Source organism: Aulonocara stuartgranti (genome assembly GCF_965226115.1).
Source record: "Aulonocara stuartgranti genome assembly, chromosome: 4".
NCBI lineage: Eukaryota > Metazoa > Chordata > Actinopteri > Cichliformes > Cichlidae > Aulonocara > Aulonocara stuartgranti.
In genome coordinates this window covers 32,997,239-33,017,624 of record NC_138942.1, presented here as the reverse complement: position 1 = coordinate 33,017,624, position 20,386 = coordinate 32,997,239, and the positions used below count along the sequence as shown (strand labels likewise).

Genomic DNA, 20,386 nt, shown 5'->3' with positions numbered 1-20,386 from the left:
ATTATTGTCGGGTCTGCCTTACAATATAAAGCACCTTGAGACACTTGTCTTGTGATTTTTGTGCTGTATAAATAAAATTGAATTGAAGTGAACATTAGGAACATCCTGTTCACCTAGAATGTCATTTTAAATGCAGCTGTCATCCAGCAGATAAAACATCATCATTAGCTCCCAAAATTCACTCTGCCACGTCCTTTCTGTCAGTCAGATGTGGAGTGAATCTCACTCTAATCCCTATTGTTCCAGCTTTAAAACCTGTTACCTAAAAGTCAAAGAGAGGTTGGCTGTATGACGTCGGTTCATCAGTTCATTGCTCTAGATTTTACAGGTGTTAGAGGAAAAATGATTCTATGCTTCTTTACCTTCTTTAAATGTACAAAGATGCCCTTTGTCTGTGTTTAGATTAGTTTAGAAGTGCCTTTTAGACTTTCCCAGCAAGGACATATTGTTTCAGATTGTTTTATCTTTCCTAGCTCTCTGCTGACTAGACTAGCACCATATATGGAGTTGTTTTATTTTATCTGTTTATTATTTTCTTATCCTGTTCTCACGGTCTCTGTGATCTGTGCCTATAAAAAATGCCAAGCCTCTGTTCATGGTGTGAGTTGTTCTCAGCGGCTCACCCGTGTACACGTTTAGCACAGAAAGTAATTTTGTCTCATTGTGTCTTTATTCCTCCTGGGTTTTTTTGCAGGGTTTTCTACCAACAACAGGTCTACAGCAAATGGGCTAATAACTGCATATTCACTCTTTCAATTTTTAACATAACACTCTTGGAGTTTGACTTGATCAGAGGTGGCAGTAATGCGCAGGAAAAACAACACGAGTCCATCTACAAGGAGGCTGTGGGGTAGCACGGGCAGTCACCAGTGTTTTTAATTGTCATCAGGGGTTAGATGGTGGGGTGATATTTGGAATAATGTGTATGTAAGCAGACAGTTTGGTCGATAACCATGGCTGTATAAAGAGAAACTAAACTTTATAAATAGTGCCCCATTCACTGCACTGTTGAAAACCCTCCACACAGCTAAACAAAGCACCATATACCAGACATTAGACAGCTCCTGCAGAGCTTCCATTACTTATTCAAAAGAATTCAAATTAGAAAAATTATATCTTGTGGGGTGAAAAAGCTGCTCTTTTCTTTGGAATTTGGAAAATACTGCAGTGCATTTGTCATGATCTGAGTGTTTCAAAGAATAAACAGAGTAAACATGCCTGGGCTCGGTTCAGTTAAGAATAATTCAGAAAACCTAAATTGCTGTTGCCCACTTAGCAGCTAAACATTCGCTTGGTTTGAAGTGCAAGCAGTTAGCATGTACCTAAACTGGAGAAATTCATGTTCTGCTAACTCCAAACTGGTCTGGTTCCACTTTAGCTTGCTCGATATTATTAATAACTATTATCAATTATTATCAGTCTAAGTCCACTGAATATTTGTAGAGAGCTGTACAGTCACAGAGGCTAACAATAAGCTCAGTGCTGGATCAGTAGACCAAACTGTGGGGCTAGCTGCTTATTAAACCCAAATTTCTCATTTTGAAATTAAAGCTGCACCCTAGCAAACATATTGGAAAATATTACTAAAATTAAAGATGAAACGACACTAGGGACATTATCACAGTGTCAGTTTGACATTTATTTTCAATATCACTAAGAATTTGTTTTCAGTAACTGTTTTCTATTATCTATTTGGTAATGAGAATAAACAAAATGTAAAACATTTTAACGTTTCTCAATAAAAAGAACAAGCAGATATCTGATGTTTCAAACAGTGTTCGGCCCACTTCTTATCTTGTTAAACTAACTAACCGCACATAAGAGCAGCAGCATTCCTGAGTTTATGATGCTGACATCTCAGACAGAGCGAGCATAATCACACGATGCAGAATTTAGAAATATTAAATCATCAATAGCTTCACAGTGTCATTTCTTTTCCTAAAACAGGCTCCAGTAATACTAGTCTGTGTACATGGAGACGACTGACGTCTGATCACCATCAGTTCTACGCATATTAGTTGTTGTTTTTTGAGAAAAAACAAAGGTGAACACTTTAATCCTTCTTTGCAATAATCTGATGTGTATTTCTCGAGTTGTAAGCCAAGTCAAACCCAACCTCTACTCTGCTTGGAAATAAGACTGACATCCATCTGTCCACCATTCTGTTTTTGGCACAGTACCACGATCAGCTTTAATCAGAGGTGAGGTTTGGGTTTCAACCCTGTTTGCTGGAAACTGTGACAAAGTTCCCAATACTGGTCCTAATAGTTTCATTACTAAAAGATTTTTCAAAAGGACAGAAAAACACAACAATTAAAGAAGAGATGGATGAAAGGAGGGCAGTCTACTGCTAGAGGCCAGACGGCTCTCTTTCTCTGCCTGTTTAATACCTCCAACACACACACTCACAGTTAATAACTGTATTGCAGATCAGCAGTAATCATCTTGACATCTTTGACCTCTGTGGGACTTTGTCCTTCTCTTTCCCTCCATCAGTCCTGCACTAATCCCCTGTGGAGTACAGACACATATGGTCCTCATGACCCCCTCTATCTCTATTGCTGACTCTCGGTCTGACTGTCAATCAATAGGTTCAGACATTCCTGGGGCTTCTATGGTGATAAACTACAAAGAACAAAGAGTATATTCAAGAAACCTTCTATTAAATATTAAATAATTTATTTGCAATTTTCTATTTTACATTATGAGTTACAGACATGCAAAGATGTGTTTTGTGAGTGAACAGACTTCCCTTGGGTGTTGCATAAGAAAGGGTGTAAAAACCTGCTAAATTAAACATCTACGACAGCTGCCTGCTGTGGTGATCCCGTGAGATTAAAGAAAAGCTCAAATTAGCGTAGGTATTATAAAATAGGTGGAAACGAGATCAGTGAAAGGGAAAGAAAGAAAGCACAACAGAAGTCAGATTATGTGTGAACATTCAGCTGTATCCACACAGGGAGCGATTCACAGTGATGTGTGACAAGAGACCGCAGACAGTCAATCTGACATTTGGTGACTTCAAGAGACTACAGGTGAATGAAACCTCGGCAACTGTTAATACAAGTCAGACATTTTTTTACTCTTCAAACTCCACATTATGTGTATTGGCCTTTGGTCTTTACCAAAGTATGGCTTTTATTGCGAAAAATCCCATTACTGACAATGGTCGTTCTTAAAAATTCATCGAAAGAACCACATTTTTACAGCAGTTCACTGGTAGCAGCAGATCACAGCTGCAATATTAAATTTGAACAGATACTCCAGGTCTTCTTCAGTTTTAATTCCAACTCTGTTTTTCACTTTTTGAAAGGAAAAAGAAATCAAGTACGATCCATTTGTGGCAGCAGTCAGGAAGTGTGTGCTAAAAGCATTTTTGTAACCAGAGGAGCCAGAAACATCTGCTTATCCTCTCACTAATTTTGCCTCAGGAAGGAGGGCTGTGAGTTTGCGTCTGTGACTCAGTGTCCCAGTTCTTCCCTCGGTTCCTCTTCCTGTTCCTTTCCGCCATCACCAGAGCGGCCACCACGGTGACAAGCATAGTGACAGTGATGACGAGTACAGTAGCGGTCTCAGCCACGCAGAGTTGGCTGTCTACCCAGGCCAACGAAGCCCCCATCAGCTGCGGAGGGTCCTGGCATGTCACGTTGCGGTAGTCGTCAATGTGGAGGTGCCGGACGTGTAGGATCTTACTGAAAACACGATGCAGCTCACAGTCACAGCTCCAAGGGTTCCCTGGCAGGGAAAGAAGGAAGGCAGGTATACAGAGTTCAATTAAACAAAGAATGCAAACCTTAAAATTGTGTGTCAGAGTGTTGAGTCAGAACTTGATTGTAGAAGAGGGGGTGTTGATCAACATCATCTATTTTATATTGCATGATAATCAGTCCAAACGTTTTAAACATATTTCAGTCTGTTCCGTCAGTTTCTGACATGGAGAACAATGAATGAAATAGAATTAAAGTATTTCTGCAGACCTGACAGCTGTATGTGTGTTGCTGTTGTATGAAGGCTGATGAAGGTCTTAAATTTGAGGTTATGCAGGTTGTTTCCCTCCAGATCAAGAACAGCCAGGCTGTACAGAGGTGCCAGGGCATCAGTATCTATCTGAGAGATGTTGTTGTTGCTCAGCTGGAGTACCTAGGAAGACAGACAAACAGGTACTAATTAGAAAGGCAGACATACAGAATAATGAAGTCATCGAAAATGGTGTGCAACAGGGATCTGTTTTTGAGCCACTTCTTCTTACAATAATTAGACAATTCTTCCAAAGCAGCACATTAAAGTGTGCATTAATAGGTAGAGATATCATAGTACTTTATACTTTATAACTAATGATAAATTTCAAACTTATCATTATTCAGTGTACCAAAACACTAGCTGTCTTACGTGCAGATGAATTAAGACATGAAATAAGATTCATTTACATTATTATACTTTTTAGAGGCTAAATCTACAACAGTCCACAATCAAAAAAAAACTTTGAGGTACCAGTTTATTTACCCATTTAAAAAAAAGTCTGTTCACCTCCAGTCCAGGCAGCATGTCCAGGCTCCCATGCTGCACCACAGTCAGTTTGTTGTTGTGTAGATAGAGTTGTCTGAGCCGGGAGAGGCCTCTGAACACGCCGGGGCCAACAGACACCAGTTTGTTATAACTCAGGTCCAGCTTTTCCATGTTGTCCAGAAACTCCAGGCTGGCAGCAGAGAGACAACGAGAGCGTGAGACAGTGAGAAGATACTGTGAGAGACAGGCAGAGAGAAGCTCTGTGCTGAATGCTACTGTCTGTAACTGTATTCGCTATATAAATCCAGTCCATTATTATTATTAAGACAGCTCCTGGTCTTTTGGATCACTTTAAACATATTCCTGTTAAGCCAGACGATAAACAGAAATATGGAAGCTGATGGAAAAGTGAGATGGAGTTTCACGGCACTCTGATGACCCACAGATAGCCATGTACCTGTATCCAGATAGATAATGCAAGATGTTGTGCTCCAGTCGCAGTTCTTTGAGAGCAGGCAGACTGGATGAGAAGTCCACAGGGAGAGTTTTTAATTTGTTCCAACTGAGATCCAGTTTCTCCAGAAAGGACAATGAGAAAAATGCCTATTCAAAGACAAAAAGCATCAATTAGGTGTGCTGTTTCAACTTTCCTACTGTCAGGGACCTGGGTCTGAGGGTCCATGAGCAGTTTTGAACTTGTTTATTTGTTGCTGTGTGTACCATGATTTTGTGTGGTGCTTGTGCCCCTGGTTTCCCTTTGTATTGTGTATGTGTGTGCGTGTGTGTGATGTCCTGGTTTTCCTGGACCACCAGGCCTAGTGGGTGTGTCCTGTTGGGAGGCTGGCCACACCCGAGGAGGAGTAACACACACACCTGCAGCTGATAAGGATCGTTAGGGGAGCTACATAGCAGTGTGGCTGAGTGCTTCTCAACGCTGGATCATTGAGTGACTTCACGTTAGTCTCTTTGTCAGTTAGAGAAGGTTAGTCTGCTGCAATTGTGGTGTGTTCTGACAGCTGCCTTTTTGTTATTTCTCAGGTGGTGTGTGGAGTCGAGAGGGCAGTGAGCACGGGGTGCTCGAACACTGCCGAGCGCAGACACACTGGGCACTACTCTGGGAAGAGGACACAGCACGGAGTCGGGAATGCACTGTGTCAGTTTACTTCACTGTAAATAAACACACTGCTTTGCATCGAAGAGCCCTGCCTTTGGGTTCTAATTTCCCCACATCCCCACGGTCTGCCAGCGCGACCGTGACAGATTCAGTTTTTATATGACATATCAGTGACTGGCAGTGATGTAGTGGTAAACACATTTCCTTGCAGTCCATGTCTCTCATTTCTGTTATTTTCTGTAAATGTGTTTTTTAAATATAAAGTATTATTTTTTATATATACAAGTCGATTTCTATACAAATACAAAGTTGCAATTTATTTTCTATCTATCTGTGAGCTGCAGACAGATAGTCAGTCACAGGCAAAGAGGCAGCGTACATCCTGGACCAGCACCAGCCTGTTTCAGAGCTTTCACTTAGACACAGACAACCACCCACACTCACATTCACACCTAATGCCAATTTGGGATCTCCAGTTAAGCTAACTTACTTGCCTTTGGCCGTTGGGAGGAAGCCAGAGTAACCGGAGAGCAGCCAACCCAACCCTGGAGTGTTTTCCATGCTTGTGATAATTTGCTTTAGTTACATATTAAATCTCTAAAATACGTCTTCGTATTATCCTTACAACTGTAATTGTGCAACATTTTCAGATGCATAAATAGTTTTTCCACCACTTTGTTCTTACCTGTGGTTGGATTTCCTCTATCTGGCTGTTGGTGAGCACCAGCACCCGTAAGGACCACAGTCCTTTGAAGGCTTGAGTGCCTATCACACTCAGATTGTTTCTTCCTAGCTCCAGCAGCCACGTGCCGTGCGGGAGACCCCTGGGAACGTGCTCAAACCCACGGTCGCGGCAGTCCACCAGGTCAGCATGCTCATAACAAATGCACTTGTGTGGACACAACTTTGAGCACTGAATACATGGGAGAAGGGACTGCGGGGAGTAAATGGCAAGAAGGAAGAAGAGATGTGTTGTGGAAAGAAGATTCATATTTCCCAGGACAGCTGAAGGAGGGTCAGGAGATTTTAAGAAGCAGAAAGCTCACTGAAGGGCAGGAGTTTAATTCTGCTGTTCTTTTTCCCAAACCTCGCAGTCCATGTCAAAGCAGCCAAAGTAACTGGCAATAGAAAGAAACAGAATATATTTTCTATATCAGAATATAATACTATACTCAGTACTAATAATAGTGTAGTCTTCACTGGCTCGCTGTTAAATCCAGAAATGAATTTAAAATCATTTTCTTTAACTGATAAAGCTTACAGATATCTGTGAGCTTCATGAAACAACCCCCCTGATCCAGTTCTCCCTTATTCATGCTGTAATCAGCTCAGGCTGCCGTGGAGAAGCACTCCGAGAGCACAAACCTCCACCAAGGTAGCTCACTGTCTGGACAGCATTTACTTTTAAGGGAATTGTATTGTTTTTTTATATATATAAGCATTATGTAGGATCAATAGATAATATGTGCTGATTTGTAAATAACTGGACATGAATAACTTGAGAGTGCCTAGTTAGTACATTTGTAACTGATAACCTGATAATGCTTTCTTTAAACATGTGACACATTTTGGGGTCAACTTGGAAAAAAGGCAGATGTGACATGTCAAAGTGAGGTCAGAGGTTATGGACGCAAACCATAATGTGATATTGAGAATCCCTGTGTATCCCTATATGCCTGTATGTGGTCAATTCATATAGTGGCAGTAGGAAACATCGTTTTAAAAGCTCTATATTATCATTATTATCGCTTTGGCGTTAGGATCAGTCTGTTGACCTTGAAGGGGAGTTTAAAGGTCAAATGTGACATGATAGTTCAAATTTTTATACAGTACTTACTATATATCGATAACATATTATATATGTTGATAATTCACACCAAACTTGTAAGAATCATAGTTTCTAAGGCTTTTTGCCAATTTTCCAGCCAATAAATCACTGAGTTCACTTTCACCCTATCTGCAGGTTTTATTAAAGACAGAATAACATGCACACATGGAAACAGTACCAAAGAAATTATGGCTTTTGTGGAAGTAGTAAGCTATATTTATAAAACACCTTTAAGAATAGAGGCGAGAAAAAAGAGAACTGTAACAGAGTGAATTTAAAAAAGAGAAGAAAATGTAAAGTTGCACACAAAAACTTACAAGTTTTATCTGGTTTTTTGTTTGTTTGGGTTCCTACTTGTCCTGACAGAAATGTTTGGATCATTAGCTGTTAATTGTTCCACTGTACTCATCAGTATACTGTACAGTTTATTATATCAATTCTGCCTCCTGCAAATGAAGGCACAGTTTATGACAGTTGAATTTGTATGCTTTAAAATTAAAACAATGAGCATAAAAGTTCTGAAAAGCTACGACATGATAAACATGACTTTCTTCATTTTTTTTCTGTAAATCTCCAAAGGACAGTTTTACCTAACAGGCTGTAGGACTACAGGGATACGTCTTTATCTCGTCTCTCCATGCCTCATCCAGATATAGCTGCATAATCAGATCATGAATGAATTCAGCCAGTCTGATGAAACTGCTATTTTTTTACTGTATCAATTTTTTATTTTATTTGTTAGCATGTAGTTTTCTAATGCTTATTTTGGAAAAACAATCTCCAAAATAAAACATTTTCCATGGTAAAAAAATAAGAAAATAAAGACAGCAAACAAAGAGGATCAATAAAGTTAAAGTTTAACAAGTGGGATATTTTTTATCAGTTATTTTGACAATGGATACCTGACTCACCCCTTCTGCTGCTGAAGAGCCAAAATATATCCATGCTAGCTCCTCAACTTGTACATGCCCTCGGCTTTGATGGATGATGCTGAGACAACAGGCAGAGGAAGGAAGGAGCGAGAGAACCAAAGACAGGACGACGATGATGCTGATGGAGCCTTCCAGTGCAGTCAGCTGCGTTAATAATCCTCTAATCCTCTCCAATCGCCAAACGCTTTCTCTCTCTCACTGAACTCGTCTGATGTTTGTCATGGTGTTTCTCTCTCTGTCCACCCTCCCTCTGGTTTCCTAGGCATCGCTCCATCTGTCCCTTTTACCGACTTAAATATTATATAAAGACTTTTAACATTTTGAGAATATTGCGTGTGTGTCTCTGTGTATATTTTTGTGTGTTTCTTTATTAAGTAAGTAAAGAAGCACACAAGTAAGGATAAGTGCAGATTTAACTATGAAAATTCACTTGGGCTATTTATTAATTAATTATTACTTTAATACAAAGAGTCAGCTGTTTCTACAGCTTCTTTAGCTAGCAATGCTAGTGACTACTTGCAAATTTAGCCCCTATTAGCATCAATATAACAACTGATAAGAACTTCTAGAAATTGTTGCAGTCATTAATTCTTATACTAGATAAATTAGAGAGGAGAAGTACAACATGTTAATTTACTTAAGGCTCATAAATCACAGAGGAAAACTCTGGAGGTCTACAAGGTTCATTTCCTGGGCCTTGCAAGACAGATGCAGCTTACAGTTCTGAAAAGACAAGCCTTTGTGGAAGCTCCTTAAACTGCCATTCTTTTTCATGACCGGCAGGGGGCCAAATACTGTGGATATAAAAAATAGTTAAGATTGTAAAAAAGTCTATCCGGTCGTTAAGTGATGGCGTGGCGAATCCTACTTCCGGGCCTAAAGTAGTCTGCGTTTAATATGGCTTTTGTGTTGTTAACATTTTTAATGTTATGTATTTTCTTCTATTTAATCTCAAAAAGCTCCTAAAACAGTCAGTGATCACTGTTGACCTCCCTCGGCTTTTATTACCGCTAATCATTTATTTAAGCTCAGTTTTTAAAACCTTAGGATGTAACTACAGCCTAGCCCATGCAGCAGTTTATGAATGACTAACCTCGTATTGTGGATGGATTATCTCAGTTGTTCTCCTGGCTGAAGTTTGGTCCTTTTACAGCATCCTGCCATGCGATTACATTTGTTCCTGACCACCGAGAACACTCACGATAACTTTTATCGAGTGGAAAAAAAGTTAGCTTGTTTATATTATGCTAACATAGCTGTGTCGTAGTGATGTTCGATTCGTGAACGAATCGTTCAGTACTCGAGAATCACTTTACTGACTCGTGAATCATGATTCACAAGCCCAACTGACTCACCCCTGTTGCTGTTAGCAAACTAATTCCATTAGTAGAAATATATCTAGCTTATAATTAAAATTGTGGGGGGGGAAACAACAGCCAGTTTCGTAACAAAAGCATTTCTGTTCGGAACTGGAAGAAAAACCCCTAAGTAGAAGCTCACATCAAGAAAATAGCTCCTCGGTTCACAGTAGCATCGCGCTGCTAACATGCTAACACCACATTTGAGCTACTCACTAGTGATGTTCGATTCGTGAACGAATCGTTCAATAATCGAGAATCACTTTACTGACTCGTGAATCATGATTCACAAGCCCAACTGACTCACTGACTCATCCCTGTTGCTGTTAGCAAACTAATTCCATTAGGAGAAATATATCTAGCTTATAATTAAAATTGTGAGGGGGAAAAACAACAGCCAGTTTCGTAACAAAAGCATTTCTGCTCTGAACTGGAAGAAAAACCCCTGAGTAGAAGCTCACATCAAGAAAATATCTCCTCGGTTCACAGTAGCATCGCGCTGCTAACATGCTAACAGCACATTTGAGCTACTCACCCCCTCCCTTCCTGTGCTGAATCGTAAGCATAAGCGAATCACTCAGGACTCGCTAACCCCCTCCCTCCTGTGTTGAATCATAGAGCGAGCAAACGAATCACTCACTCACCCTGTCACTACCCCCCCTTACCTCTGTTGAGTTTGATTCAAGGTTATTTGTATTACTCTAAGGCACAAATTAGTCTACCTTCTTTACATCTAAACCAGATTCCTTTGACGGATAAAAACTGTAATAATAAAACCATGAACAAGATATTTAAAAACAAATTATTTCACGACTTTAACAGTAACACAAAACTAAAAGGGAGTAATATTAAAATAACGAACAAATATACGCACTTTTTAAAATGGCCTATCCCCCCCAAAGTCAAAGAAATGCAATTTAAAATAATTAATGGATATTACCCAGCAGCTGAAATGCTTAAAAAAAGGTTTGGGTTTGAGGTAGAGCCATGTGGATTTTGTTCACAAAATGCGGAAAGTATTGATCATTTGTTTTTTTCCTGCTCAGTAACAACTGACTTTTGGCAAGATCTAGTAGACTGGTTGAGTATAAGAATAGATGGGATGACCCCACTGACTCTAACACAAGTTTTATATAATAATGGTGATCCATCTAAGGAACTGTCCATGCTACACAAGGTGGTGATAATTATGGGCAAATACCACATACACAAATGCAAATGGAAAAGTAAAAGACCTTCCCTAACTGTATTGAAAATTGAATTAAAATCTTTTTTGTCATCTTTAGAATTACTGAGGGATTCATGTAAAGAGGCTGCTTTGATATGCGACAATGGGACTCAATCTCTATCCTTTTAATGATTGTGTTTTTGGTGTACTAAGTAAGCCACATGTATGTTAAAGTGTTCGCAGAAAGGAAACTGTTATATGTCATAAAAATGGCCTTCATATATTTATGTATATGTATATATGTGTTTTTTTTTGTTTTGTTTTTTTTGTTTGTTTTGTTTGTTTTGTTTTTTTTCGTTTGATTTCTTATTCAACCTTTTCAAGATGTTGTTGCACAAATGTTGTCTCCCAACGAGAGATTGTAATATGTGCATAAATTTAATTAAAGTATTTAAAAAAAAAAAAAAAAACCCTGTCACTACCCGATCCGTACCGGAAACCCGATCGGTACCCCGCATGCGCAAATCTTACGTCACTTCCTCTCTTTGCCACCATTGCGACATTCAATATATTTGGGGGAGCAGCCAAGATGGCGACCGAGGTAGACGCTCTTCTCCGCGGCTAAGCAGGATTTTGCAGTTTTACTTCCCTTTCAGCCATCGTTTTTTCTCTGAATCTCAAATGAGTTATTCTACCGACTGTTTATTCAGTACACGTATGCGGCATTTCTAAGTAACGGCTTCCTGAACCATACTTCAAAGGACTTTTTCGCGACCCTAGCTTCTTTCCAGAGCGATAGCTCAGCTAACAGCAGGAAAGCTCTGCTACTTCAGAGATGCGTTCAGCAACTCAGGGAAGCAAAAGGAAGGAAAAAGAAACATCCATGAAGTTTAAAAGTTTAACCAAAGGAGCAACCAAGGAAATGGAGAGAAACACAGGTGTTGCTGGCTCAAAAACCAGCCCCAAGAATGCCGTGACTGCCGAACATGACTACAACCGCAGCAAAAGTCCTGAACTGATGCCACTGCCGGATTCGGATCCCGATACTCCAGCCAGACCAGATGGTAAAAAACACAAAGGTGATATAACTCTTGCTGATGTGCAAAATAACATTGCTACTTTAATTAATGAGCGCTCAGATAATCTGGAGGCTATGATCAGCAAGAATACTGTTAACATCGAGGCCATGAAGAAGTCTATTGACTTCATGTTCTTGGAAGTAGAATCTTTGAAGAATGTCACCAAAACCGTTAAAGCTACTTGTGAAAAAAACAGCAGCAGAATGTCTCAAGTAGAACTGAAGGTCAACGAAGTTGAAAGATACCATCGGAGATGGAATCTCAGGCTCTCAGGTGTCCCTGAGCAAAAGCAAGAAGACATCACCAGAAAAGTACTTGACATCTGCTCCACTGTTGCCGGGGAATCAAGTGCAGGATTCAAAAACAGTATTGATGTAGTTCATCGCCTGGGCCGCTACAACGAAACTCAGAAGAAACCAAGGCTGGTTATCATTCGATTTGTGACAAGATCAGCTCGTGACTTGATCTGGAGAAAAGCTAAAAACTGCTCCTTTCTGAAAGAAAACTACATGAGGTTCACTGAAGATCTGTCCTCTGCTGACAGGGCAATTCGAGAGAAGCTTTGGCCTCTTATTGATGCTGCAAGGAAAGAAGGAAAAAGAGCACACTTTGCCGGGGTCCGTGTGATCATTGAGGGGAAAGAGGTGCACCCAATGCTCACTTCGCCTGAGGATCAAGCTGCACCTGCGTTGATGGAGGTTTCATGCCCCCCTTGAGGTATAAAGTTACAGATGTCAAAGGGGTTGTTTACAATTTTGAGGTTCAGGATAAAAGTTAATACCAGTTCCATGTTAACTATGGGAAGTAAACTGTTCATTATTTTGTGCTAAAGCCGCACTGTCTATATCACTTTGTTCTCTCAATGTCAGGGGTTTAAGAGACACTGTTAAGCGAAAAGCTTTGTTTTTGTTTGCAAATCAACAGAATACTGACTTTGTTTTTTTTCAAGAATCACATTCTGTTATTAAGGATACTGCTTTTTGGAAAACTCAGTGGGGCAAGGACCTATGGTTCTCACATGGATCGGAAAGATCGGCAGGAGTTACTACTCTGAAGAACAAATTTAATGGGAACGTTATGCACTCTGAAATGGACTCAGAAGGACACTATGTGTTAATGATTGTCAACATTGATGGTACACTTCTTCTTCTTGCCAACGTGTATGGTTTTAATTCTAAGTCTGATAATGACTTCTTACTGGATGCCCTTGAAACACGCTTTTTGTTCTGGTTATCCAAATACCCGAATCTCCTGTTATTAGTTGGAGGTGATTTTAACATTGCTCCAGATCCTTCACTAGACAGATGGCCACCTAGCTCAAATAACTCTCTGTCCTGTTGTTTAAATGTATTCATGCAAAAGTTTCATTTAATAGACATTTGGAGATTTAAAAACCCTAAAGCCAAACTATTTACATGGAGTAACAAATCCAACTCTTCTAAATCCCGTATTGACTTCTGGTTAATTTCTGATTGCTTAAATAGGGATAATGTTATAGCCAATATAATGCCAACTCCGCTCACGGATCACAAAGCGGTATCACTTCAGGTCCTTTTCAATACTAATGCCGCCCAAACTTGTAGGAGCTGCTACTGGAAACTTAATAACTCCCTTCTAAAACATGAAAAAGTGCTTGATGATATTTTGTCATTAATCAAACGTTTCTGGGATAAAGCCTTAACCAGTCATCTCTACTGTCAAAACTGGGAACTCTTTAAATTTGAAGCCGCTAAATATTTAAGAGAGTATGGCTCATCTGCAGCAAAACAGAGGAAAAATGAAGAAATTAATGTAATTACTAGGATATCTGCTCTCACTCAGATCCCACCAGAGAACCTATCTGAAGAAGACAAAACTGACTTAGCTTTGCAACAGAGTAAGTTAAATGATATCTATAAACTGAAAGCAGAGGGAGCTTTTGTGAGATCAAGGAGGAAATGGTTAGAAGAAGGTGAACAACACTCATCCTATTTTTTTAAATTAGAGAGATCTCGTTCTAAACTTGGTTCTGTTCGGAGACTTAATATTGACGGTATTATAATTGATGATCCCCGAAAAGTCTCCACCTATTGCTCCAATTTTTACAGAAATTTATACAAGTCAGAGTTTGATGAGAGTGCTGCTCTGAACTTTATGGAACAAATCCCTGATGTGCGAACAGTTAAAGAAGATCAGATGAGTTTCTGTGATAGGCCGATATCTATTAGTGAGGTGCTACCTGCTATTCGACGTCTTAAACTTAATAAATCCCCAGGACCCGATGGCTTAACCTCTGAATTTTACATTACTTTTGCAGATCAACTGGCTCCATTTCTTCTTAATGTATACATTGAAAGTCTTACAAATCAGTCTCTTCCCCCCACTTTATCACAAGGTCTCTTAACCCTAATCCCAAAGCCAAAGAAAGATCCCACTTATATTGACAATTGGAGGCCAATTTGCCTCCTTAATAATGATTATAAGATCCTAGCTCAGATCTTTGCCAAAAGACTGAAAGCTGTTTTGAATGATATTATTGATGAAACTCAGTCTGGCTTTATGGTTAACAGACACATATCCAACAACATCAGACTTATTTTTGACCTAATTGATTATGCAGATTTGTGTAGGGATGATAGCTTTATCTTATTTGTAGATTTCTGCAAAGCGTTTGACACGATTGAACATGGTTTTATTTTTCAGGCTTTGGACAAATTTGGCTTTGGCTCTTATTTTCAGAATGCAATTAAAACAATGTACAAAAATATGAATTGCTCCATCAAATTAGAAGCAGGTACATCACCTAGGTTTAACTTGAACCGCGGTATCAGGCAAGGCTGCCCCATCTCCCCATACTTATTTCTCATCTGTGCTCAACTCCTCTCTGATTATATTAAACGCAGTCCTCTGAAAGGTATAACAATTGCGGATGAAGAAATATTCATTAGTCAACTTGCTGATGATACCACTCTCTTTTTAAAAAATGCTTCACAGGTGCAGATGGCTATTAACACAATTAATGCCTTTTCTTTAGCTTCAGGACTCCACCTAAACATTGGCAAATGTGAACTGCTTGCCCTTAGAAATTGTACCAGTCTATCTATTGCTGGCATCCCAGTTAAAGAGTCTGTCACTTACCTTGGTATAGTCATTAATAAAGATCAATCCACCAGGTGCTCCCTTAATTTCACTCCAATTTTGGACAAAACACAAAAAAAGCTAAATGCCTGGTTGCAGCGGGATTTATCCATTAAAGGGAGAGTTTTACTCACGAAAGCAGAGGGTTTATCTCGTCTAACTTATGCTGCTTTGTCTCTTGATGTAAATAAAGAAACCCTGGCAAATATTGACAGACATCTTTATAATTTCATATGGAAGAATAGAATTCATTATATTAAAAGATCAGTTTTATCCAACTCATACCAACATGGTGGAGTAAACTTTCTTGACTTCTCCTCATTAAACAATGTGTTTAAAATAAACTGGATTAAACAATTTTTCAGGAACCCAACCTCAATTTGGAACTTTATTCCCAATTATATTTTCTCAAAAATTGGTGGTCTTAACTTTCTTTTGCTTTGTAATTACAATATTGATAAAATCCCTTTAAAACTATCCAACTTTCATAAACAAATGCTTCTTTCCTGGTCATTGATTTATAAACACAACTTTTCTCCACATAGATACTATATTTGGAACAATAGAGACATTTTATACAAACATAAATCTGAGTTTTTAAGTAATTGGTTTGATAATGGGATTCATCGTGTTGCACAACTTATAAATCCAGCTGGAGGTTTACTCTCTTACTCAGAATTCTTGAATACATATGGTCTTCCTGTTCCACCAAAGGAATATGCCGTAGTGTTTGATGCTATCCCTGCTGGGGTCTTAATGTTGTTTAGAAATCCTGTTGTTAGTGATTTGACCCCTTTACCACTGGATCCTGCTGCTACTTATGTCGGTCAGGTGTGTTTCCCCTCTGTAAGGAGGAAAAACAACCGTGAAATAAGAACTCTGTTTCAAAAAGACAGAACTTGTGTCCCAACGGCTGTCGCCTATTGGAATAACTTATACCAGGACCTGGAATGGGAGAAGATTTGGACCTTACCGTCGAAATTTCTATTAAATAACAAAGTAAAGGAAATATCTTTTAAAGTTATTCATCGTTTTTACCCAACTAGGTCTTTTCTTGTACGTTATAAAAAGGACATTGATGTTAACTGTACATTTTGTAATTGTGTGAAGGAAGATATTTCTCATTTATTTTGGTCATGCTTATACACGAGTCTTTTCTGGCAAGAATTTTGTGTTTTTGTTGTTTCCTTTATCTTTTCTGAGTTCTCTCTTTGTTACGAGAATATATTGTTTGGTTTCTTTAAGTACCCTATGCACAGGGCGAACGAATTTTATTTGGTTAACTTATTGATATTATTGGCTAAATTTCATATACATAAATCTAAATTTTCTAACGCAAAACCATCCTTTCGGTGCTTTTTAAATGAAACCAAACAATATGTTAAAACCATACAACATTCTCAAAATCAAAAAGCTGTCAAAACCGTAAACCTATGTTCCCTGTTCAATATTATGTGATTCTATAACAGACTGTGTCTATTTTGCTTTTTTATACGAATCCCCTGACATTGTATTTCCTATTTTGTATTTGTATTTTGTGCTTTGTCAATAAAAAAAAAAAAAAAAAAAAAAAAAGACATTCAATATATTTGAATGATATGGTTAGCGCCCAGTTAGCTCCTAGCATTTCTCTGCAGCTCTGCCTCCTTTTCGACTACCAGGACATTTAAACAATGAATAATCCGTATCCGCAACAAATTTTTGCTTTTCTCCTCAACAGAAAGCGTTCCCCAATTGAACAACAGCGCCGTAAAATAAGAAGAATGGTGCCTAATGACAGAGTTAATAATACAGACTTTATAATATGTCACGTGAAGATTCAGCAGCCAGATGAAGTGTTTACTGGCAATTGACAGTGATAGCGGACATTATCATCACTTTTCCAACAATCCTCTCCACACAGACAAGCATAAACACACTCGATTATCACTAAATCAAATTTAACACACATTTGTAATGACGCTAATTCAGTTTACAATAGGGTTCATTCGCTCAGTCAGCAGGTGGCGATATCCTCGTACACTGGGGAGTACACTGCCATTAAACGAACAGAAGAAGAAGAAAACCCCTGCACATGCGCGGTACGGATCGGGTAGACCCGATTTGTACGGTCTGACTTTGCACATGCGCAGTAAGGATCGGGAGTCCCGATCTGTCACTATCTTTTAATTTTTTTATTTTTGTCTACATTATATTAAATGTTTCATTATCGGAAACATGTTAAGAGATACTTGTTATTCTTAACATCTTAACAGATACTCTGACCTGTAACTATCGTAAAAGGCTTCGACCGGAAGTAGACACCTTTCCCGCATGCGGGGTACCGATCGGGTTTCCGGTACGGATCGGGTAGTGACACACCCCCTCCCTCCTGGCTCACAGCTTCTTCTTCTTCTTCTTGGTTGGCAACCAATGTTAAGGCGCATTACCGCCCCCTGGCTCACAGCGCAGTGGACATTTAGATGAGAAAATATATATTTGACACACTTAAGGAAAATACTAATAAAATACAAATAAACAAAATAAATGTTTATTAAGCAATTTTGATAAGAAATTGCTTAATTTTAGAAATGTTTTTGCTCTTTGTTCTCTATAAAATAGTTGTTTTTTTTAATCATTCATGTTAGCAGTGGGATTTACATGAAAAGGGAAACAAATTAAGTTTGAGTGAAAATGTAAAATTTTTGCACTCTGTGGTCAACTGACTCAGTGAATCAAATGACTCAAAACACCCGATTCACTTTGGTGAGTGACTCATTAACACTAGATTCAGTAAAAAGAATCAAATTTACCATCACTACTGTGTTGCTAGCGGTCACGTAGCACATCATTATATACCAGCTAGCCCAACTTCAGTAACCCTACAAACGTCACTGCTGTTTACTTTTCTGTCTTCATTTATGTTGGAAGTGATAGCAGAGCTGTACGTTTTAATTTGTTTCCAAAACCCTGCAGTCAGGACATGCTATATTATATTTAGATAGAAGCTAGCGAGCTAACTTCCTGCTAACTTCTAACTCCGTTAAATGTCATAAATTCCGTTTTCATGGATGCCTGGATGTTAAACTCAATTGTTACACCTGGTAGAGCAGAACGCTGATCATTTTATTAAAGATGAAAGACTTTAGACAGTTTTTCAACTCTCAGTAATGCCATAGTGATCGTCTGATATATGGACCTGCAGCGGAGTTTAGGCCCAGACACGGCTAGTGACGTCAGACTTAACGACTGGATAAGACAAGCCTTTAGCTCCCTTTGCTCTCAGTACACTTTCCCCATATGGTCGTTTCTTTTAAAATACAACATGATTTTGTCAATCAAAGTCTGTTTTAAAGTCAAAAAAGGACAACGGGGACTAAGCTTTATCATGTGATCAACAACATTAGGTTACTAGGATGTAATGCCTCAGTTAGGTTGGCCCCTAAATAACCACATCTGATTTCAACACACACCAAGATGGTGATGGCAAAACATTTATTTTGAGGGTTCACAAAAAAGGTGTCCATTTTTATATACAGTCTACGATTTTATAGTATCTACGCAGACGCATGCTTGATTTATTGTAACTAGCAGTAACTAATTTCTACTGTGCAATTTCTGATGAGGCTTTGGTGAGCTTCAGAAATTACAAGTGAGCCAACATTTTGGCACAGCACTGTAAATGTGCTGTCAAGTTGACTGTGTTTTATTTTACAGAATAAACGATAATTCAGTGCATAAGTGAAGAAAAGCCACAAAATGTTGAATAATGTGTAATGTTGGAATTTATATTTGCATATATGAGGATTAAAATGTTTTGTCTTCTTGTTTGTGCACAACAATTTCAGCACATTATGCAATCAAGAGGTTAAATACCCAGCATCCATTCACCAGGAGGACTGCACAGTCCCTGAATTCAAGGTCATTATAACAAGCTGCACTGCTGCAGTGATGTTATTGGGCCTACAGATTTTTGCTTTGTTATGTGTTAAGCCTTTACTGAACTCAGACAACTGAGAGCAGGCAGAAAATGAAGAGGATAGAGAGAGAAGGGCATAGGATCAAGAGATTAAACCAGACTCAGACCCACATGGAGAGCTGGATATTGTTCATGTTTAATTATCACTTTTTTTGTTTTTAGGTACCCATGTTAGACACAAGACAACAAGGAAAAGAGCACAAAGACAGCCTCCAAAATTCCTTCCTGATTGATTGAGGAACCTTCACAGGCTAAATGTGGACAGAACGGATAAGGAAGCAGAACCATCACGTTTCACAGACTGTATATAAAATAATGTGTTTTATATCACCTGCTGGTTTGTCACTGCTTCTAAAGGCACAGTGGCTGTTTGATAAAACCAGAAATAGATTAGATGACATCATATTAAGAGAATATATATAAGATGATCGAAAAGAAAGAGAAAAAAAAGAACCCTTGGACACTGCTAGCATCATTGACAGGTTTTTGACGGGGCTCCCACACAAACGCAAAGCTGGAGATGAAGCATCGCCAAATATGTTTCCAAACCAACTTCCTTCCAAGCCAAATGCTAGTAAATATGCTGAAGCTTATCTTCCCTTTGGCTTCACCTGCACAAGTGCCAGGTAGGTCTCTGCGACAGAATTAGTTTCCCTTTCGTCGGGAGCATGCTCTGTGCTCTCGAAATTACGGACTAACAGTATCCCACAGTTGTTTTTGAATCCATTTTGCACACAGAGGCATTTTTTTGAGAAATGTATTGATATCAATGTTGAATATTATTACACAGGAAAAAAACAACTACACATAAAATAATTACACTGTGACGCCTCTGCCTTTCTAAATTGGGGCACAGTAACTGCGTGTGTATAGAGTGTAAAACTGTAGATAGTCAGATTAACAGTATTTTGTCTCTATCTGCCATTCTGCAATTCATCTCATGCAAACAATAACGTGACGCACAGCGTGACGTGAAAAAAGGCACATACCTTTGAGTTGCATGACGAACTCTGTATTCCCCGTCCACACGTAAACGCTAAAAACGGCGTTTAAAAAAAAAATCTCAGTTTTCGGTGATTCGAAATGCCGTTTATGTGTGGACGAAAGGTTCGAACAGCGGCGTTTTCAAAAATACCCGTTTAAGTGTGGACGTAGAGTAAAAGAGTTAGTAGTGGGGGGGGGGGGCGGCGAACATTTTTCTTGTAAAACAAAGTAGCCTAAAATTTCTATCAGTGCCAAACTCACATTAGTTCACCAATGTGTATTATTAATTTCCACAATGAAATAAGGTGTAGCGTAAAAATAAAATAATGCAATCTTAATTTC

The 20,386-nt window shown here is 38.9% G+C and overlaps 1 protein-coding gene across 1 annotated transcript; it reads right to left on the bottom strand.

Annotated features, from left to right (window-relative positions):
• Positions 1-2,664: 2,664 nt before the first annotated feature.
• Positions 2,665-6,720, bottom strand: LOC309705563 (nephrocan). The gene is made up of 6 exons (XM_082531488.1): positions 6,667-6,720; positions 6,306-6,554; positions 4,964-5,109; positions 4,504-4,696; positions 3,978-4,140; positions 2,665-3,735 (listed from the first exon to the last, which is right to left on the bottom strand). Exons 4-6 carry the CDS (start codon positions 4,675-4,677, stop codon positions 3,428-3,430), a joined length of 645 nt encoding a protein of 214 aa, XP_082387614.1. The 5' UTR covers positions 4,678-4,696; positions 4,964-5,109; positions 6,306-6,554; positions 6,667-6,720; the 3' UTR covers positions 2,665-3,427.
• Positions 6,721-20,386: the final 13,666 nt, after the last annotated feature.